The following is a 23,128-nucleotide window of genomic DNA, read 5'->3' on the forward strand; positions in this document are numbered from 1 at the left end:
ATGCGAACACCTGTTCTCACTTTCAGGTGGCACTGTAAATAAGAACTGGGCAGCATTATCGGCCGTGAATGTAAACAAACTTGTTTGTCTTAGCAATTGGTTGAACAAGAAATTGGAATGAGCGAACTTGTATGAGGTGAATTGAAAAATAAGATTTCTTTTGTTTATCTTTTTTACAGTGCGATTAATCACAACTATTTTTTAATCTAGTTAATTTTTTTTTGCGTTAATCACATGCATGAATTGTGATTAATTGACAACCCTACAAACAACTGGTGGAAGTTGTTTGTAGTGGCTCAGAGATTTGGAATATTGGAAGAAGACCCAGTAGAGATGGAATAGTGGGCTAAGTGCAGGGGATGAAGTCAAAAGGTCAAAGTAAATTAAACTTATTCCATGGTTGCAGAAGCAGAAATAAAGGAAAATAACCTCATGGTTACCAAGATCCCATAAAACACAGAGTGTGAGAGTACAATATCATACTTAGGTCAGCTGAGACCTCAGTCATGCTTTGTCATGAGCCCACATTGTTGTGCTGCCCCAGGAGCTACAGCCTGGGAGGGAGATTGTTCCCCTACACTTCTGGAGAGAGAGTGAATAGTAATATGTCTATACTTGATACAATGCAGCCCACCTACATGGGGGTGGGGGGAATAGTGGCTTTGTCCTAATGCACTGTTACCCATGATGCAAATGGCCACTGTGGGTTTGCAAGGAGGTATGCCTTTATTGCACTGCATTAGCTAAGTCACAATTTGGCCCTAAATGAATTATTCACAATGAATAATTTATTTGACAAAATCAGCTTCTCTCTCTATTCCTGAAATGTTCATGAGCATATTGCAGTTTCCTCAGACTGATGCTTTATTCTAAATTCATCAGTACTTTTTTCATCCATTCTTTTTGGCTGCATACAGTTCACCGCAAGCAATTAATTCTCAATATTTGAAACACGATCCGTGCTGGCTGGTTGTGATTGCTCACATAAGACACCTGGTTTTATATCTGCTCCCCAATTATAAGAGTTACACACATCCAATCTGGTTTCATTCATTACAACAGCGATTTTCAACCTGTGGTCTGCAGACCTGTGGGGGTCCGCAGACTATGTCTAAGATAGCCAAAGGGGGCCACACCTCCATTTGAAATTTTGTAGGGGTTTACAAACGAAACAAGGTTGAAAACCACTACATTAGAATATAAAATTTGACCTCTCAAACTCTTTCCATACAAGTGTCACAATGACAGTATCAGATGTTTCCATATACTAGAATTTCAAACAACAGCCAACCCATTGAATAGAAGGGAACTCCCAGATTTCTACTGGCATATAAGCACTTGTTTCTAGCCTTGATATTCTACTAGATCTTGTTCTTCAAAGCTTTCCATGATCAAAGACTGAATATTGACCAAACCCATGTATTTCTGGGGGGAAATTCCATGTTTGGGGAAAGATCTAAATTTGGGTGACAAGGGTAAAGTCCTGGACCCATTGAAATCAATGGCAAAATTCCCCTTGATTTCAATGAGGCAAGAATTTTCCCTGTGGTGTCTGAAGCCAATCAATACAATAACAATTATAACAACAGCTCCTCAGCACCTCTTGAGCCTGATTCTACAAGGTGCCAAGCAGTTCCTGAAGGGTTTGAGAGCCGTTGATGCCCAGACTGGTGACCTCGTCACTGACCCATGCTACTTCCTTCATGAAGCTAATGCCAGTAAAAGGTGCACAGCACCTCTCAGAAGATGGTCAGCATCTTACAGGATCTGGCCCATGTGTGGGTATCCAGCACACAACCATGGGCTAAATATTCTTTGCCTGTGGGCCTAAAACAATGACCTCCCTCTCTGAAAACCGAAACTTAAAGAGCACTTTTAATTCTGCATAAGAGAAAGCTAGTGATCCAAATATACAGCAGGCAATAGCACTCCATGGAATGTATGTACACTACACACCCACACAGCTGAGATGGGTTTGTCAAGTATGAAGCTTAAGAGGAACTCCAAAGACTTTAAAAAGATGAAAACAAAAACAAATTATTTAAGTTCCTAAATTTAACTAAGTAGCTACTATTAGAGTCCTACAGCTTGTATTTCTTTTTTTTTTTAATCTTTTTTATACCAGATATTGTGATGTGATATATGGCTGGGACAAGTCCAATAATTCTGACTGACACAAGTGGTCTCACTAAAGACTATCGAACTACTTATAATGAGTAAGATTACTCCCATAAGTAAGTATTGCTGAATTAAGTCCTTGAATTGTGTTGGAGTATTTTATGTTTTCCAAAAGACTATAAATAAGAAGTTTAAGAGGTATCCTAATCGGTAATCTAGCATTGTCCATGTGCAGACTAATGAAGACAGTTTCAAACAAAACAATGCATTGCAAAATTAATTTCTTCCTTGCTTATATGCCAATACCTCCATTCAGAGTTCTGTATTTCTCCTGGAAAAGCTGAGGAGATCACTATCAGAGTAAAACGGCATAGAGAACTCCATCCCCCACAAGTTCTCAGGTGACAAAGATTCCACTAGCAGCAGAAATACAGAAGTTTGAACCCAGGTATTAGCAGGCAGTAAAACCTTCCTGTTCACATATGGATATTGACTTCCGATTCTGATCTAAATGACAAGAGAGTAAATCAGCGGTGACTCCTCAAGTGCCCTCAGTCATCCCGGAGGTGATGGAATCCAGGACCAGGGTACTACCTAGGGCACACTGCTGCATTTATAACAGGTTGTAGGCCAGATCCTCAGCGGTGGCAGCACAGCAGCCCTTTGCACTCCTCTGAGCATGGAGCATTCTGCTCAGAGGCTGGAGCTAAGACACACAGTAGAGCAACCTAAAGGCTACTCAAATCTGCGTTAGCTACCAATAGCCACACCTCATTTCCCCTGGCAATGCCCCCTAAACAGGCAACCACTGAGCATCCCCCTACCACAGGGGAATCATTTGGAGGCTGGAGCCTCTGGGCACAGCAGCTATTATATTGCTACAATGCACAAAGAAGCATTAAGTGTTTTTTTATTTTAATTTTAGGAATGAAATGTAATCGCATTGGTACAGCAGCCATTACCACCATCATGACTGCTGCAGAGATGACAGTTTAAAACAGTTTTGTGATACTGTGAAAATCAGATGTTTAAATTTGATGCTAGTTGATAGAAACAGTAAAAGCTTTAGATTTGAAAACCACAGGCTGTTTCCATGTGTGCTTTAACTGTAACATTCAAATGTAAGGGGAAATGACAAAGGAAATACACTACCCTAAAACAGAGTCTCTGAAAGGTAAAATGTAACAACACAAGAAGCAAAAGAAGCTATTCAGCTCACTATATTGCCAGAGGCATGAAAAGCGCCTTGCTCAGACTAGCAATTTCTATTTTTAAACTCGCAGTTGTTTCCGTGTCATGGCATCAGGGGCTTTCAGCAGACGCACCAGTGACTGGAAACATTCCTTCAGTAATTCATGAGTGATAAATCTCAGGCTCAAAGCATCCCTGATTTAGTTGGGTTCTTTTTCATAAAATGCTACAATTAAAAGGGGACCTTGTCCACAAAAATAATGTTATTAAAAATGCAGTTAGGTCAGTGAAGGGAAAAGATCAGAAAGACTATAAATCACCACTGTGGGCTGTAACAGTTTTAAAGCCTTCATGGGCAAGTCCTCCCACCATATCAAGTCCACAGAGCTGGGTTTGGTGCAGAGGAGACATTCAAAGAGAGCAATGGAAGAGTAATCCTTCCTCACTCCCAGGCTGCACAGCAGTAGGAGTGCTACTCCACGGTCAGTCCTGGTGAGACCCTTTCTACAGAAGACGATATGGCTGGTGGATCTGTGTTTTCACAGACGCTATTCCCACTCCTCATCCAGGTCCTGCATCTCCCCTGGCCACAAAATCCCTCATTGTGAGGGAGCTCACACAGAGCGTGGCTTCAGAGCATGCATACTGTGTGGATTCCTGTTGGGGTTCCAAGAATACGCTTACCTGGCACAGCAGAAGGCCTCTAAGCTCTGTTGCATCTGGGACCCTCTATGGATGTGGAGGAGAGGATTTTGCCCTTAATTCTTATTAAGCTGTTTTGAGACTTTGAGATTCTTTTTATTTCAATGGTGTTTTGTGATCCAATGTAGCTCACAAATTAACAAGTTCCCAGCAACATCCTTGTGGTGTCCCACGATAGAGATGCTGCTCAGAATGTGCCGAACCATCAGATTGTAGGTTTCACCATTTCACTTTGTAATATGCAATAAAGTGTAGGTCAATGGATCAAAATGTACCAATTAGTTCACAATGATCTCATTACCAAGTGAATGAATTGTATCAACATATCTAAAGCTATAACACTGATTGAAGAAAGCCAACATTTGGTTTCAAAAACAGATTATGTTATTTATAAAGATTTGTGGGCAGAAAAGAAGAAGCACAACTCATCTGTCAAGAGAACAACTGAGAAATGTTTATTTCCTCCAAGGCATAATGACAGAAACCAGGAGGAATATTGTTTAAAACTAACAAGGAAGATCATTCACCCTATACATATCTAAAGACCTGGATAGGAAACACAGGCATATTTCATTACATGGTAATGATTTGATGAAGTGGGCATTCACCCACGAAAGTTTATGCTCCAATACGTCTGTTAGTCTATAAGGTGCCACAGGACTCTTTGCCGCTTAGTTTATGCTTCATCTTACCTTTCCCTGAAAATACATACAAAGCTCCTTACAAAGGTCCATGTGAATTATTCAAAGGATGAGACCTCTCAGATATATTATGTATGGTAAATATCTTAGGACCCACACAAGAAACCTTCAGTTTGTTCCTGTGTTTCCTTTGTTGATCTTTTTGTTCTGCCTGTGCAGAGAAATTAAAACATACAGACCACCCCTTTCTCCCTCTGGTTGTTCCATTACCATTTCCTGGCTAACCCTTCTGAATTCTCTTGGGTTTTAACCTCTACTTTCTCTCCCAAGAGACCAAACATCACCAGAACAGTCAGTCCACTGGTCAAGACCTTGTATCTGAAGCTGATAAAAAATGTTATTTGAATACCAGTGGAAGATTCAGATGATCTATTACTGATCAGGAACCTCATCAACAGATTTCTGTCATGTACGTACCTGCCCCTCTACTATCCACTTGGAGATGGAGGTTTTCCCGTCAGACCCAGGCCGGAACTGAAGCGTGGCAGAACGAGGACTGATGTTAGAAATAACCAGATTAGATGGCGCACCAGGGAGTTCTGTAGAAATTAAAACAAATGAAAAAGGGTAGAAATACTTTGGCATTTAGAGTTCAAGTATGCAGATCAATAAGTAGACATTCAATATTTCAGCAAGTAGTACAGTATATCACTTATAATAGAGCAAATACTTTAATTTTCTACACAGGCATATATAATTATATTATTTATCCTGCACCATATGTATGCATGGCATTTTACAGACTAATAAAATGACATATCCCTGTCTTGAGGGATCTAGATTAACATCACACCATAAAAGCTACATACGAAAAAGAGGCATGGTCTGGTGGTTAAAATGGTCCGGAAACATGGGCTCCATTCCCAGCTCTGCTAGTGAATTGCTGTGTGACCTCAAGTAAATCACTTAAACTCTCTGTGCTTCAGTTCCCCATCTATAAAATGGAGATAATATTTACCAACCTCATAAGATGTATAGAGGCTTAATATATAAATGATAGTAAGAGACTCTGAGATCCTGGTGTCTGGCTGTTAGGTCTTGGTCACTTGCTCAGGGTCTAACTGATCACCATATTTGGGGTCAGGAAGAAATATTCTCTGGGTCAGATCGGCAGAGATCCTGTGGGTTTTTTGCCTTTCTCTGCACTGTAGAACACGGGGCACTTTCTGGTTTGAACTAGAGTAAACCAAGATTTGAGGAGAAGAGTTTGAGTTTTTCAGTAACTCAGCCAGAGGCTATGGGCCTATTACAGGAGTGGGTGGTCAGACTAGATGATCATAATGGTCCCTTCTAGCCTTAAGGCCTTAAGGTCTGTGAGTCTACGAGACGGAAGGTTCTTGGAACAGGGATTTCTGAGAACCTACCTAGTTAGCAGATGTTGGAACTCTGCAGAGAAATGTTGACCAGTGTCTGCTGACTCAGTGTGGCAGATCAGGTTTGTTAACTACATGCTGGAAATAAGTTAGGTGGGAGTGAATCTTTAGGCAGAAGAAATGGGGGTATAGGACAGAGAAGTCTCTGCAGAGAAATCCCATGATCAGCCAAGCTTAAGCAGAAAGCTTAGGCTGAACTACACCTCTACCCCGATATAACGCTGTCCTCGGCAGCCAAAAAATCTTACCGCGTTATAGGTGAAACCGCGTTCTATCGAACTTGCTTTGATCCACCGGAGCACGCAGCCCCGCCCCCCCCACCCCCCCAGAGTGCTGCTTTACCGCTTTATATCCGAATTTGTGTTATATTGGGTCACGTTATATTGGGGTAGAGTTGTACATGTTTTTTGGTGTTGGTATTTGAGTTATCAACAAAGTCAGACCCCAAGAATGTGGTAAAATTGGACCAAATACATTTTTGTGTAGATTGTATTCTAAGCAGCATAGAAACTCCAACTGCACTACCAAACTACTAAGTATTATTATTATAATTAGTAATCATTCATAATGTTGTACTATGTAAAAAACTGCAAAATTAAAACAGGAGACTTTTATGGCATGCGTTGTGAGGATACAGGAACACACAGCATTTCTTGACTCATATTTCATATTCACAGGAAGCATGATTGGTAAATGACCTTGCCAAAATGGGACAAAATGTACTGGTATATATTTGTAGGAGTGGCAAGAAGGCAAACTGCACTGAACTAGTCTAAACGTACTGACACATCTACATCAGAATGCACAAAAGGAGTTAGGCCATGCACTGCTCTAGAGGAAATGAAAATCTTAGGTAACACCAGAGAGAGACCTGACACCTCGGAGTAAATAGCCAAGCTGATTTAGAGTTTCAAAGCAGATCTAAGTCAAACAGTGTTACTGCATTTGAGACCTCCTCCTCTGAATCTCATCTTGAAAGGTAGCTGTACATTGCCACTCCCATTTTAGCAGTCCCACTATTGCAACTTAAGCTCTAGGATGCAGAACTACTTCTTCTACAAGATCTCTCGCATGCCAACACTTCCCACTTTTGTAAATATTTTTTTATTTGCATCACACAAATATCTTACAGTCCAAGTGCACTGCAGTTCTAATCCTTACAAAGAGAAAAATCTTTCTTCATTTTTAAAAAGCATCTAAATTCCCTCCCCCCCAAAGTTGTGGTTTATTTGGATTTTTTTAATAACGATCACTGCTTGCCCCATCTCTTATGTTACTTTATAAATGCAGAAAGATTCTATAATAAGTATCTATTTTATTACCTTTCCCTCTCATTCGTCCATCCCTTCTATACGTCTTTAATTATGTCATACTGTGTCTCCGTCGTTAAAAATAAAAGAATTATTATTACTGTACTCAGGAAACCAGTGTTTCCTGGAAACGGCCGCACATGGGAGTCAGTATACTTTGGGTCATTCTCTGTAGTTTTACCAACCTGGAGGCACTCCAGAGGAAATGGTAGAGGAGGTGACCAACCCAGTGCCTTTTGCAGTCATAGCCGCCACCTCAATAGTGTAGGTGGTGAGAGACGACAGCCCAGTGATTTTGTATTCAAGGGTTGTGTTGGCTAGAGTGCAAGCCAGACGAGATTCATTCCTGCTGTACACCTCCCAGGAGATTTGGTAGCCTAGAAAACAATTACACCAAAGTCAAGGAGTTGTAACAATGGTGTGTTCTTTGCCTTCCTATCCATGATAATCCAGACGTTCACACTGTGGTGGAGCACTTGCTGCTGGTGGGCTTGGAGAGTTAGCTGGTCATGTTGCTGGCTCTCCTCCAGCATGAATACCTTTGTACAGAAAGGAAAACGCACTTAATGCATTAAGGCCAATTAAAAATACATACTTTTCCAATACTACTTTTCCACATGAGCAATTATGGTGGCGGCCACTGGGATATCATGTGACCATGAAATTCCAAAGGGGAAGGGAGGTGGTTTACATGGAAGAGCCTTCTATCAGGATGTAGCATACACAATAAAAAAGGTTGAGGAACCCCAGCAATAATCTTTCTCCGAAGAGTGGGATTTCAATTTATGAACTCTAAAAAATGAATAGGAAGAGACACTGAAAAACTCAGACTCTTCTCACCAGCAAGTAGTTGGAAACTTCAGTGAAAAATCTATGCACAGCTACCAGGACGACTCCTTTCCTAGGCTGAGGATCTAGAAATACTTACAAATCAGGTGATAATGATCTTGCAGGAAAAACCTCTACTCCCCATAGCTTCCTGCTGCACACACTTTTTAGCAAGGTGAATCATTATCCTGTCCTTTAAAAACCTAGTGTAGCCAACCTATCATCCTAATCCCTACAAAGCCTGACCCTCCACCTCATTCTTCTATTGGAACCAGCCTGTTAAATCTTTCCTGTCTTATCTCTTTTATATCCATTTGCCTTCCAGGAACTTTCAAAAGTTTCTACAGCCTGATTTGTTCAATTTTGTCTCTGAATGTGTTTGTTCTCTTCCTCGTTCTCCTTGCTTGCTCTGCCCCTTCCTACTCCTATGGCAACTTTATTCTCCCCTGAGGACATTTGAACCTTACTGTGTCAGCCCCTGTGATTTGGCTCAGGGCAAAAAATACATGCAGCTCTCAAAATCAAAGGAAATGGATGTGATTAAAATGAGTATTAGAAAGGAACCCCTCTGACTGTACTGGGAACACACTGGCAAGGGAAAACCAGGCCTTCCAACCACATGCCTTCCTCAACGTCTCCCAGTGCTGACTGAACTCAGACAACTTACATTGCTTTCAGCAATAACATCATAAGTGATTAATACGTACAAGTTGAAATAACAAAATGTCCAGTGATTTTAATCAGAAGTGTTTACTTCAGAGAAGCAACATGATCTAGCAAATTAGATACTGGAGAGGGAACCAGGAATTCCTGAATGCTAATCCTAGATCAGCGATTTAAACACTCAGTGCCTGAGTTTCCCCCATCAGTAAAATGGGAATGATAATAATCAACTTACATCTCAGAGGTGTTGTGGGGTTTCATTAACGTACATGAAGCAAGCAGTATTATCTCCCAGAGAGATCATACTTTGTGTAGCACAGATAGTTATTGAAAAAAGTCATTAAGAGCAGTAGTGAGTGGGTGAGGTTCTGTGGCTGGCAATGTGCAGCTGGTCAGACTAGACAATCATGATTGTCCCTTCTGACCTTAAAGTCTATGAGTCTATGAGGATGCAGACTTTGAACAAGGGGTTATTGACCTATTAATAAACGGTGAAGGTCACAGAAACACAGAGTAAGAGCAAGGCTCTCCCCACTCTTTGCTGCCCAGTGATGGGGTTATGGGCAGAATGATCTCATGGGGAACTTCTTCATCCGTTGCACACCTCAGAGGAGGGCACTCTGCTGCTCCAAATAGACCACTATGGTGGGTGGGGGGTTGGGAGGTGAACCAACAAAACCACAACTATGCAGAATCCTGTGACTCAAAACCGCTGCATGGGCTACACAATCAGTAGCTACTCTTAGCCAGAAGCTGCCAAAGGGCAGTTCACAGCTGGGGTAGTGGTCAGAGAGGAGTTGTACTGCAGCCCTGCAATCTGCCCATGATCTGTGGAGAGGGCTGATATTTTCTCCATTCCTGCTTAGCATCCTGATTATTGAGGCTGTGTGTGGGGAAGGGGGAATTTCACCCATAATGCACAAACAAAATAAAATGTTTGAAGATGTTTTTAAACTAAACGATAAATAAGGGATTTGCAATGTTTTTCCTATCCATCTGTGCCCAAAGGACAAGTGACAATATCCTGTCCTAAGTTAAACAATGTGAACTTTCCTCTGCTAATGTAGTATGTTTAGGAGAAGCTTTGGCTAATCACCAAATTTTGAGGATTCACCTCTGTACATATTATGGGGTGCCCATCACTACTCCAAAGCTGTACTGCATGTGGAAAGAGATCCAGTTTTGCTGCATATTGGGCAAGTATTATTGATGGTTTTATTTACTGAAAAAAGAGTCACCAGGAAAAATACACCCAGACGTATCATTTACAATGCCAATCTAGAGCAAAAGCAGAGGCAGCATTTACTGTGGATATTTCAATTCCAATAATAAAACAATTAGAGTCTATCCATATAAAAACACAAACCAAAATGCGCACACACACGCACAAATGAAGCCTAGTGAAATCAGGCAAGATAAACAAACAAACACAGCAATGAAGGAAAGGAACTCCAAAAAACAGTATCCAAAGACATAGCACTTAAGCACCAGTGACTGACAGATGGGCAGAACTTTGGGACATGCGGCTGGAAAAAATGCCCTCTTTGTTTTACAGACATAATCTATGCCAGGGATGTGTGCAGTGGAGTCCAGTGGGGCTGGGCAGCAATGGTTTCATCTGGTTTGAGTGTAAGCAAGAAGACAAAAGGTAACACAGAGTCTTCCTTATGCTTTGGAACTACGCCTTCTCCCTAAACTGCTGTCTAACCAAAACTAACGACCAGAGGTGTTGCAGAAATAATTTTCTGTTGATCTGGAGTAAATTCTCTACAAGAGACCAGTACATCCAATCACAAACTGTCCATCTACATCCAGGCTCTCATAAATCAGAGTTTACTGAAGGAGAGAGGAAGATACTGAAATTTACAATGAGAGCTATGGGCAGTTTAGCAGAGCAGGCTGGCTGCCTGCCTTGCTATGCCCCCTGTGTTTTCCTCTCATTCCAGGCACCAGAATTAAAAAGGAGCCATAGTAAATGATATCAATGAGCAGAAGTGATGAAGCAGTGGCTTTCTAAGCACTCTTAGATCTCCAAGCAGCACTGTGTAAAAGCCTTGAGCCATTCAGGGAAATTAATGGTTTTGCCATCCCTTTCTCCCAGCCTTAACACAATGTACACCACTAAAAGGGGAAGTTATAAACCTTGGCTGCCATGTTTTTTCCTGCCTGTATTTCCTCATAAACAACAGCGCTTTTTTTTAGTTCTTTTCTTCTAAAACAATTTACCCTGTGTATGAAACAGCCCATCATCTCGCTCCATCAGGTTTCCAAATCATTCTGGGAGATGGCAGCTTGTTTCCAGCAGAGCAGTTCTGGAGCAGCAAATGTATTGTGATCTGCTATGCAGAGGGCAGATTGCTAAGTGCAGTGTTAATTTGGGGGGAATTGTCAAAGCAACACTGAAACCATTCAATAGTTATAATAATATCTTATATTTGTATAGCATCTTTCACCCCAAAGGAACCCAGAATGCTTTACAAACTTCACATGTTAGCATGTTATGCTAGATATTACAGTGATGGCAGCAACAGAAATGACAGGCTAAATCAGATTAGTAAACATACAGCCAGGAATCACTCCCCTATCCCCAAACCAAAATGTACTCACCTCTGGGATAGAATAGGGCAGCTGTTTGAAATAATCCACAATATCACAGAAGCATTTATGACAGGAACTAAAGAAGAATCTCATATCCACTTCAAAGTACTGGAGCAATTAGATAAACTGAACATAGCTACTCAAACTGGCAAAAGTGCCTGACCCTTATGAGACATGAGGAGATTATAGTTGAAAATGATATGGCTAATGTGTTTCTTTACACATTTTATTTTTATACTTCACTTGAATTCATGTATACAACTGAATATATGTAACTGGTAAATATTGGAGAAAATATTTATCTTTAAAGTTTAGCCTCAAAGAATGTTATGGTCCAAAATTTTCAAATCTGGGTGCCTAAAGTTAAGCATCTAAACCCATATTTAGTTTTCTAAATAAGTGCCCTTCTATTAAGATGTGCTGAGACCCTACAGCTAGGGTTGCCAACTTTCTAATCGCACAAAACCGAACACCCCTCCCTGCCCCTTCCCCAAGGCCCGACTCCCGCTCACTCCATCTGTTGCTCCATCTGTCTCCTCCCTCTGTCACTAGCTCTCCCCCACCCTCACTCACATTCACTGGGCTGGGACAGGGGACTAGGGTGCGGGAGGGGCTGAGGGCTCTGGGGTGGGGCCAGGCTCTGGGATGGGGCCGGAGATGAGGGGTTCAGGATGTGGGAGAGGGCTCTGGGCTGGGGCAGGGTGTTGGGGTGCAGGAAGGGTGAGGGCTCTGGGCTGGGGCCATGGGCTCTGGGGTGGGGCCAGGGATGAGGGGTTTGGGGAGAAGGAGGGGCTGGGGTAGGGTGTTGGGGGGGGTGCAGGCTCCAGGAGGGAGTTTGGGTGTGGGAGGAGACTCCAGGCTGGGGTAGGGGGTTGGGATATGGCAGAGGGTGTGGGGTCCTGGCGGTGCTTACCGTGGATCCCGGGAAGTGGCCACCAGGTCCCTGCAGCCCCTAGATGCAAGAGCGGCCAGGGAGGCTCTGCGTGCTGCCCTCGTGCCCGCAGGTGCTGCCCCCACAGCTCCCATCGCTCGCAGCCAATGGGAGCCGTGGAGCTGACCCTCAGGGCGGGGGCAGTGCAAAGAGCCTCCCTGGCTGCCCATGCGTCGAGGGGCTGCAGGGACATGGCGGCCGCTTCCGGGAGCTACCAGGAACTAGGGCAGGCAAGGAGCCTGCCTTAGCCCCGGGCTCCCGCTGTGCCACCAACCCGACTTTTAATGGACCTGTCAGCAGTGCTGACCAGAGCCGCCAGGGTCCTTTTTTTGACCGAGTATTTCAGCTGAAAACGGGACGTGTGTCAAACCTACCTACAGTTCCCAATGATTTCAGTGGGAGCTGATTGCACTTAGCAGCTCTGAATACCAGGCCACTTATTTGGGTGTTTAAATATGGACTCAGGTGCCTAATTTTAGGCACCCAGTTTTGAAGATTTTGGCCAGATTTATCCAACGGTTACAGATCTGCTTTCTGCAACCATCAGTTTTTGCCCCAAGACCACTGAGATCAAGGCATGATTTCTCTGAGCAAAACTTCAGAAGAACTACCTCTATTCAGAGCTATCAGATTGTGGTACGCATGCTCAATATAATACAAAATTATAAAAAACTTGAAATGAAATGTTGCAATTTTGTAAAAACAAAATGTTTCATGGACCCAAAACAATTAAACTAAAATTCCTTTGCAGAGATGTCATGGATCTGTCCATAGTATAGTGCCCCCTTTAGGAGCTCTGAGGGGAGCACATGGTGAGAGTCCAATTACCCCCACCCCAGCAGGTGCTGCAGGGCTATGTCCTTCTAGCGGGCCAGCATTCAACCAGCCAGATAAAGCCTCTTGGCTGTCTCCTCCCTTCTCAGAAGAAACTACGAAACAGCCTGCAGTAAGCAAATGAGGTCAAGTAAAGATACGAAGGAAAAGAACGGGGAAATAACACTAGGCAGCTCCCTTCCGGATATGGGCCTCCCTTACTTCACAGGGTCCCGGGAGCATTGTAGTCTCCTTCAGCGCTTACTGGGTCTTCAATGCAAGTCTCAGTCTTTCCCCCCTTTTAGCTCAAGGGATCCGCACCTCCTTCACAAAGGGCAGAGGCTCTATTGGCTTTCCGCCCTCTTTTTGAGACTGGAGAAGCTCAACAGCCTGTTCCTTTCCCAAGGTCGCCCTCTTCTGATTGGAGCTCCTTCCTTTTAACTCCTGTTCCAGTCCTGGCACCATTTGCCAATGTGGAGAGGCAGGGCCACTCCAGCCCAAAGCAGCCTTATCCCCTTCCACGCAAATGTAGGGTTTATATACCCTGTCACTGGAGAATTTTGAAATTTTCAGGCTTTTTCAAAATTGGAATGAAGCCAATTTTTGAAAAATCATACTCCTTTGAGAAACAGATCTTTCATCCTCTACACTGTTTGTTTTCTCTAAGGCTTTCCATCTGATGACAATATTACCGATGTGAATAAGTTGCACGAACTTTCTCAGGTATGTACTCCCCTTTTCAGAAAAGTGTGTGGCTGCTCTCTGAACCACATTGACGTACAGTATATGGATATATAGCAGGAAAGGGTGAAGTAGCATGTGAGTGTGAAACCTGTGCTGTTATAATATATTCTATATTTTAGCAATAATGTTCAAGTCTTTCTGTCAAATTACCCATAGCCAGACTGCTTGATCAGAGTGTGAAGGACTCTGCTAACTTGTTATTTCATCTTAATTGTAACCTCTTAGCACTGCCAATCAGGATTTCCCAGCTGTAAATTCAGCATCAGGAGGTCCTGATCCTTAGCACCAAGGGACAAACAGAGTCTCAAAGAGTTTCAGAAATCTAGTAATGCAGGTGGAACCGGCGGGAGATTTAACAAGCTTGAACACTCTGTGGGGAGTTGATTTCTAATACCGAGTGCACTCTCAGTGGCCACAATCATGGACTGGTGGTAACTGGACCTGTGCCTTCTGTAACATGCCCTAGTTGACATTTCAATTACCCTAAAGAGGAAGTGGGAAGCGTGCATTCTTGGTAGGCAGGTCTCTCAAAATGTTCTATTATCCAGCCATTTTTTTCACTGCAACAAGACATTCTAACACCTTCTTTTAAAGGATAACATCTGATACTTGCCTGTAATTATGCCATTTTTCTCTATAGGTTCCTGCCAGCTGACCTTGAGAGACGTGTCCAGAATCTCAGTGAAACTCAGGTGTCCCACAGCTCCTGGCTCTGGCAATCAGAAAGGGAAATCTGTTAATAGGAGATCCCCATTTACTTTTGATGTGATTCATGCGGCAAGGTTAGCACTGAAGAAATAAAACACCGAGACAGGGCCAGTGGAAACCAGCAGGAGACATCTGTAAGAGCTGCAAGGGAGAGGGGGAATGCAAGGTGTTAAGAATCACTCTGGCTATCATCACATAAATTATTTTATCCAGTCCTCATCCTCACTGTGCAGAGAACTAAAGAGACTGGCAGCAAGAGATTTATACACAACTTGTTGTCCGTCTCTTTTCTTGGTCTAATCTAATTAGAACAATCAGGCTAGCTGGATCCTGAAAAGCAATTGTATTTGCTGTTCTCCCTCAACAATATCATGCAGACTATAGTCTTTTCCTGTGCCTTTACAGGGGCTGAGTTATCAGGCCTTGTATCTGCAGAAGCAGTATCAGCAGAATTCTCATTTGGGTAGGGTCTTTTAACTTCACGAATCAAGGTCAGTGTTATCCAATCAGCACTTGGATATATACTCTTGCAAAACAGCTCTAAAAAATCTCCAGTATAATGGTAACTATTTTCTGTAAAGTGTATACAACTTTGCAAAACTTTTAAAGGATTTGTATGGTGTAGCTCAAGAGCTCTTGAAACGTTCAGTTCCCTGGTGTGCAATGAAACTACAAAATGGAATGACTGTCAAGAATACACTATCCTCCCTCAATTCTGATCTTCAGGGAAGACAACCTGACTGATTTTTGATCCAACTTGCTGTTCTCTCTTCAACTGATAAACTGGAAAAGGGAGCTTTTGGCTTACTTTATATTCACTGTGCTTTTTGTTACCTGGATTCCTACCCAAATATGCTGTCCTCCAGCTCTGCTGACACCAGGTGGCAATTTCTGGGCTTCAAATTTGTATTTTATTTCCTCTTCACTTTTGTGTAGTTTCTCATTCCCTTTCCACCATGAAAAAAGAAAGCCTGCCAGTAGGCTGGCTATAGCCACATTTGCAATTGTGCAATCCCAGAGAGGGAAATCTCTGAGACCGCTCCCCAATAGCCAGTAGTCAAAGCATTATAGAAAGAACTGCTACTCTGGTACAAATCTCAGGAATATCTAACAACAGTAGGTATGCAGTATTCAGGAGTGGGTATCTATATCCCTGGCCTTGATATCCCTACTCACAAAGTTGCAATCCAATTTGCTGCTGCAGTTACAGTCCAATTTTAATTTTGTTGTACAATTCTGAAAAGATGGCATGGGTTATATTAAGTCACCAAAAGCTGGGTCTTATTGGATGTCAGTTCACGTTTGATCTACAACTGATCAGCAAACAAATTCTTTTGAAGAATCAACAAGCATTGTTGTAAAGAAAGGCAGAAAGTAACCCAAGTATGAGCAGAGGTCTGGAAGAATCATGTTCTCTTTAGATTTAAAGTCTGCATCTTTTTTCACCATGCAGAAGTGTCCAGTGAAATATGAAATGAAATCCACATAAAAGCACCAAGCTCAAATACTCAGGTAGGGTGACCAGATAGCAAATGTGAAAAATCGGGACAGGGGGTGGGGGGTAATAGGAGCCTATATATGAAAAAGACCCCAAAATCAGGACTGTCCCTATAAAATCGGGACATCTGGTCAACCTATACTCAAGTCCTGGAGCCACACTAAGGATTTGGTGTGTCCTCTGAATGCACAGATCATACAGTATGTACAAATATCCTAATGGCAGCTCTCCATTTAACAATTGCAACTCCAAGGAAATTATTCTCTACAGAGTCTTTAAAAAATCATACCACCTACTCAGTATTAGGCAAATACAATAACTGTTCCTCTTTCTTCCTTGTCTTCCAGCTTTAATCCTTCGGTAAATACGTATGAGGTTAAATTATTGGCTCATAGATTCCTGACAGTTATAATGCTTTTTCAGTGATCTGCTAACGTTTTAAAGTTCTAGCAGCAGGAAATCTGCTCTTTGAGCACAGAGATATCACACTTCTCTGGATAAGTAGCTAGTTTCTTTTATGTTCTTTTAACTCTCCCTCATGGACAACTGGGCCAGTGTTTGAAGTCTTACTTCTTGAACGCTTATGCTGCCCACACCCAGACTCTTCTTTGTAGGAACAATGACTAGCCTAACCAACAGTTATTAAGAAAAAACAATATTTCTAAAACCACTAGCTAATCTGGATATATTAACCAGTTTTTTCTAACTGACTTTTAAACTTTGGGCTGCCAGTACAATGCTCAGTGAGGGGAAGAGGATTAAAAACACTGCCCAGAGCTAAGATTATTGATGACAGACAATTGTGCAAGCCTCCTTCATACAGCTTTGCCACTGCAATTTAATCTTGACCTGCAACAACCCCCCCACCCTCACCCCTCCAGATATATCAATCCAAAACCTCTCTTGAACAGACACCTCCACTTGAACCAAATTGGGCTAAATGTGTGGGGTTTGATATGCAGCAAATAACCTCCACACTGAACTACCAGACTCATTTTCAACCCTTGGTACAGATTTGAGCCTGATTTGGCGGACAGGATCAGAACAATGAACTCACCTTCCAAATACTTGAACATAAAAAATATTTGTATAAAACATTTGCAGCAGGCAAATAAAGTAATTACATTTTCAATGTACTTACTGGCAAAAAAAACCCCTCACTTCTGGTGCCTAAGTTTAGGCTGCTAAATCCATATTTGAATATTTAAATATTTTAATTTCTAGTGGCCTGATTTTCTAAAGTGTCAAGCAATTGCAGCTCCCATTGATTTCAGTGGGTGCTACAGGTGCTCAGCACCTCTGAAAATCAGGTCACTTTCTTTTATGGAATTTTATTTTTTTATTCTTTTATTTCTTTTCTAAATATGGATTTAGGAGCCTAATCTTGGGAACCAAGGTTTGAAAATTTTGGCCATCACCTTTAGCAGAACTGTTTTCAGGCACTGCAGGTGATTTCTGGCTGGACTTGGCTATACTCACTATCTTCATGAGTGCACAACAGCTGTAGTGGGCTTCGTGGTCCATCCCCTGGTGTGGTGAAACACAGAACTGATGTGTAGTAAGCAGTGAATTTCTTCAAGTTGGTAATGCAGCCACTGTGAACTCCATGAAAATCAGGAGCAATGGTGACCACGGTCACAGACTCTGGTGCAGCCATTGGCCATGCCAGGAGCTGGAATAGAGAAAATTTAAATATAGATTAACACTCATTAAAAGTTGTTTCTTTTCACAATACACTTCATTGCCAAGACCTTGTTAGTCCAATTACAAAAAACAATACAGTGAAAACAATTGTAAATTCTATCATTGTGCAACTTGAGATAATCTTGTTACTGGGTTCACTGGATGGATATGTACCTTACTATCAACTCTTGACAGAGAATAAAAAGCATGTTTTAAAAATAAATGGCCACAGTTTTTACAAGCTGGGTGCAAAAAGTTAGGTTATTATATCCATATTTGAGCACTTTAAGTAACCTGTTGATAGACTCATAGACTTTAAGGACAGAAGGGACCATGGTGATCATCTAGTCTGACCTCCTGTAGATTACAGGCCATAGAACCTTACCCACCAACTCCTGCAATAGACCCATAACCTCTGGCTGAGTCACTGAAGTCCTCAAATCATGGTTTAAAGACTTCAGGTTACAGAGAATTCACCATTTACTCTAGTTTAAACCTGCAAGTGACTGACCCATGCTGGAGGGGAAGACAAAAACCGCCCAGTGTCTCTGCCAATGTGACCTAGGGGAAAATTCCTTCCTGACCCCAAATATGGCAATCAGTTAGCTGCTGAGCATGCGGGCAAAACCCACCAGGCAGATATCTGGGAAAGAATTCTCTGTAATAACTCAGAGCCCTCCCCATCTAGTGTCCTGTCTCTGGCTGTTGGGGATTTTTGCTACTGGAAGTCGCTGATGGGCCACATGCCATCATAGGCAGTCCCATCATACCATCCCTTCCATAAATTTATCAAGCTCAGTCTTGAAGCCAGTTAGGGGTTTTGCCCCACTGCTCCCCTTGGAAGGCTGTTCCACAGCTTCCCTCCTCTGATGGTTAGAAACCTTTCCCTAATTTCGAGCCTAAGCTTGTTAATGGCCAATTTTCTTGTGTCCACATTGGCACTTAACTTAAATAAACGCTCTCCCTCTCAGGTATTTATCCCTCTAATGCATCTGTAGAGAGCAATCATATCTCCCCTCAACCTTCTTTTGGTTAAGCTCAACAAGTCAAGCTCTTTGAGTTTCCTCTCACAAAATAGGTTTTCCAGCCCCTGGATTATCCTAGTAGCCCTTCTCTGCACCTGTTCCAGATTGAATTCATCTTTTTTAAACATGAGAGACCAGAATTGAACACTGTATTCCAGATGAGGTCTCATCAGTGCCTTGTATAACACTTCCCTGTTTCTACTGGAAATACCTCTCCTGATGCATCCTAGGACTGTATTAGCCTTTTTCACATATGTACTCAGCACTTGTGGCTCCCACTGACTTCACTGGGTTTTTGGGTGCTCAGCAATTTTGAAAATCAGGGCATTTATATTTAGGCACCTTACAGGTTTCTTTAAGAAACAGACCTATAAAGTGCCAGTGAAAGATGTAATTGGTGAAACCCTTTGAAAAGAAAAGATACCTGACTTCAACTAGTAATTTATAAAGCATGAAAAAAATTATGTGGTAGATATAAATGTGGCAGAAATGTTGTCTCCATGCCCGACATAATACAATTCAGAATTCCCATGAGAAGCAGGAACTATAAAGCTATTGCAATCTAATGGAATTAAAGAAATCCAAGCAAATAGGGTTTTGACAGTTTCAATAAAGTTTTTACTATCTGTTGATAGGTATATATCAGGCTTTTAGTCATTTTATACAGTTGCAAAGGAATTTGCAACTTACATAAATAGCTATGCAACAAAAGTCTCCAAAATTGCTGGATTGAAAGTTGGAATTACATGTGTTAAGTGCTTCTGATTGAAACAAAAGAGAAAATCTAAAATATGGGAAACTGGAAAAAAGAATTTAGGGTGAAATCCTGGCCCCAGTGAGGTCAGTGGGAATTTTGCCTTAGAGTAGATAAAATATAGGAATTGATTTTCAAAGGCACAAAGGTCATTTATGCATCCAATTCCCATTGACTGTCCAAGTTATTGGGCACCTAGCTCCCATTTATGCCTTTGAAAATCTCTACCCTAGCATCAAAGGAATTAGGATTTGCAACCGATCGAATGTTCCCATCCTCTCAGTGAGAATTTACATAATCAGCAGATGTTATGTTAGCAGTGACAACAGCTCACTTAGTTTAACATAAGCTTCCTTCTGATGTAAGACATTGTCTCTGATGATATACAGCAGGGCTCTGGAGACACATGGAATTCTCCAATCTGGCCCCAAGAAAATTATATATCAAGAAAGTTATGCTGCCTTGATCCAAACTTTGGTTTACCTTGTATCCTTGATTGATACCATTGATAAATTGCTGTGGTGGAGGATTCCATAGGAACTGGATGGTTGTGGAGTTCACAGCTTCAGCTTGCACATTCTGTGGTGGAGCTGTAGGCACTGTTCAAAGTCACCAGGGAAGATAGATTGAGGGTGGGGTGGAATGACAGGGAGGAGAAGAAGAGATGAATTTAGAAACCTTTAGTTGCCATTCATGATTCACAGGAAATAACAACAGTGCTGAGAAAAGGGATGTGTGATTTATGATTTTGGTGCCCAGCAGCGACTTAAAGAGAAAGGTAATTGGGTTATTTCTCATTTTCTAGTGGAGATTCCTTTAATGGGTAAAGGGACGGGATGAAATAGTTCTTGTGGCTTATTATTCCACCAATGAGCTTCTCCTAGGGGCTTGAGACAGAAGGTTAGATGATGATAGGTGAATACATCTCTTTCAATTATCCATGGCTGTAAGGGCAATCAATGGTTTCACCAAGAAATTCCCTAAGCCCTTTAAAATCAAACAAGCCTTCTAAGTAGACAAACAAAGATATAATGTGAACATATAGAAATTCTAATTGAGGAATCATAATAAGGAGACTGCATCTGTATATCATTTACTGTTCTGAAAAATGTATGATGAAGAAATCTCCTGTGAAATACAGATTATGCCCTGGAATAAAGTATTTTTTTCTCCTTTGCTTTTTCCATCCTATTATGGTATTTATTCATATAATATATGCATATTCAACCAAGATGTGCCAAAACCCATTGAAAGTTAGCAAAAATAATATAGGTCACAAATAATAGATGTTTTCAGAGACCTATCCATTGGTGGCCATGTTTGTTTATATTCCATAAAGGGAAGAATTCTCCACCACGGTTTTTGATGCTTTAAAAGTACTATTTTCATTATGTTCAAATTGGACTTTTCTAGGACTTTTCTAGGATTGAGTCTGAGAAATATCCCCAGTTCCCACTAAGTCCAATAAGAGTTGTGGTTGCTCCCTGCTTTTCAAAATCAGGTCATAAGCTTTTAAAGATTCAAAGGCATTGTGGGAAAATCCTCTTGCTAAGGAGGAACTAAAAAGCAAGACAAGCCACCAGAAGGTCTGAAAAAGCACAAACGATTATCTATCCACCAGAAACTACGCTCAGTGGAAATAAAAATGTTGGTGGAAATCAACCCACCCCAAACTACTAAAACTCACAATCAGCTAATGATAAGAGAGCAGATCTTCAGCTGATATACATTAGTCCCAGCTGCATAGAAGCCAATGGAGCCATGACACATTTATACCAGTTGAGGATCTCCTCCAATGGGCCCTATAAAGGAAAATTGGGGTATAAACCAAGCATTTCAGGAATGACATTATAAACTAGTCAGGCATCACTCTTCTGTTTAGTTTTATGTCACTGAAATTCCTTGATGACTATATGGCTTGGAATTTCTGTTACATCTTTACTACCCTTTCGCCCTTCTATATACACTGTAACAGTATGTCACCATACACTGATTAAGCAGAATTCTATACCCTTAAACTGACTTCTGATGTCATTACTCATGGATTTTACAAAATCAGCAAGTTTGGGGTCAGAATGCTCTAAATTACCACTGAAAGTAGAACATTATTCCTACCATACATTAGAATCCCCAGTATGCATGATAAGGCTTATAATGCTATCTCTTGCCATTATAAAGTTCTTATGGTTTAGAGATTCATGAGAATGTTTTGATAGCATTACAGCTGTGTGATACATAGCTTAGAAAATATTATCCCTCATTGTGGTGGGGCAGCTGCAGAAGGGGTTAAAAGCAGCACCAAGGAGGCTGCACAGAACCCAGTAATCAGGAAAGGACTTATTGAGCCCACCAATAGGGGGAAGGCTTGCTGGAGCAGCCATTCAGGGCCAGCGAGGGCCATATATAAAGGAATGCTCAGCAGAGCAGAGTGGAATCTCTCCCTGGAAGGTAAGGGAGGAGGACTGGCTGCCTGAGGAAACACCATATATAGAGCAGAATGTGAGGGTGAGCTTCTGGCTGACCATTGCCAGGCTGGAGCCTTGCTACAAGGGCTGAGAGGGTTCTAGGGCTATGGGGGAACTGGTCCAGGGCAAATAGGCAGCAGGTTGGAGGAGGGTAGTAGGTGGCTGCTGGATAAAAGATCCCTGGGTTGGGACCCAGAGTAGTGGGAGGGCCTGGGTGTCTCTCTCTCTCTCCCTCCCTCTCTTTGCACCTCACTTGCCAATGAGGAGAGTGACCAGTATCCAGACTGTAGTTTGCACCTGAGGTAAGGGGCTGGACTTTGGACTGCAGTTGGCTGCTGAAGCAAGTGGTGGGACTAAGGGCTGTTGCCCTCCCCTGCCCTGGAAGGGAGGGAGAAAGCAGAGTGGGGCATAGCCAGATGCCCATGCCCAGAAGAGGATGCTGCAGTGTGGGGAGCGATGTGGGTCCAAAGAGTGGAGACAGCAGTGAGGGCAGGTGTGATGCCACTAGCTGAAGGTGGACTGGAACGGCCAAGAGCTAATTCCCAGGATGACTAGCAGGAGGTGCCACGGTGGTGAGTCCCACCCTGTAACACTCATAAACAAACCTCTTCTTATCAAAAACTCTGATGAAACCTCTCATGTCACTGGAGTCCTGTGGTGTGTGTATAGTCCTATTCATGGCTTCCCTGTGTGGTGTTTTGTATATTTGATGGCTCACATTAGAAAAGCTTATTTTGTAAATTAAAATTCCTGCCTTCCTGTATATTTCTTGATGATTTTTAGAATATATTTTTCAGATTTCCTATTATAGGAGAAAACTGTTTTAAACACCTTTTACACTTAGTTTGACATTAGACAGTTATGAACAACTGTGATAAATGAAGGGGGGTGAGGAGCTCCCTTTTATGGACAGCCAGCCAGTCAGTTAGCTATAAAATTCCTCTTAGTAGCTGTTCTCTACTTGCTTTACCTGTAAAGGGTTAATAAGCCCACAGGTAAAAGGAAAGTAGTGGGCACCTGACC

General features: G+C 42.1%; 1 protein-coding gene across 3 annotated transcripts in view; it reads right to left on the reverse strand.

The window, feature by feature from the left end:
- Positions 1-23,128, reverse strand: part of SDK1 (sidekick cell adhesion molecule 1) — a 647,669-nt gene that overhangs the window by 121,821 nt on the left and 502,720 nt on the right. For all 3 annotated transcript variants that reach the window (XM_075117600.1, XM_048867100.2, XM_075117601.1), the window contains exons 18-22: positions 20,124-20,239; positions 17,658-17,850; positions 14,586-14,684; positions 7,581-7,772; positions 5,130-5,251 (exon numbers count right to left, since the gene is read on the reverse strand). In XM_075117600.1, the coding sequence (XP_074973701.1) occupies positions 5,130-5,251; positions 7,581-7,772; positions 14,586-14,684; positions 17,658-17,850; positions 20,124-20,239 (722 nt within the window). The remainder of the gene's footprint in view (positions 1-5,129; positions 5,252-7,580; positions 7,773-14,585; positions 14,685-17,657; positions 17,851-20,123; positions 20,240-23,128) is intronic.

The sequence above is a fragment of the Caretta caretta genome, chromosome 10 (assembly GCF_965140235.1).
Source record: "Caretta caretta isolate rCarCar2 chromosome 10, rCarCar1.hap1, whole genome shotgun sequence".
NCBI classification, from domain to species: Eukaryota; Metazoa; Chordata; order Testudines; family Cheloniidae; genus Caretta; species Caretta caretta.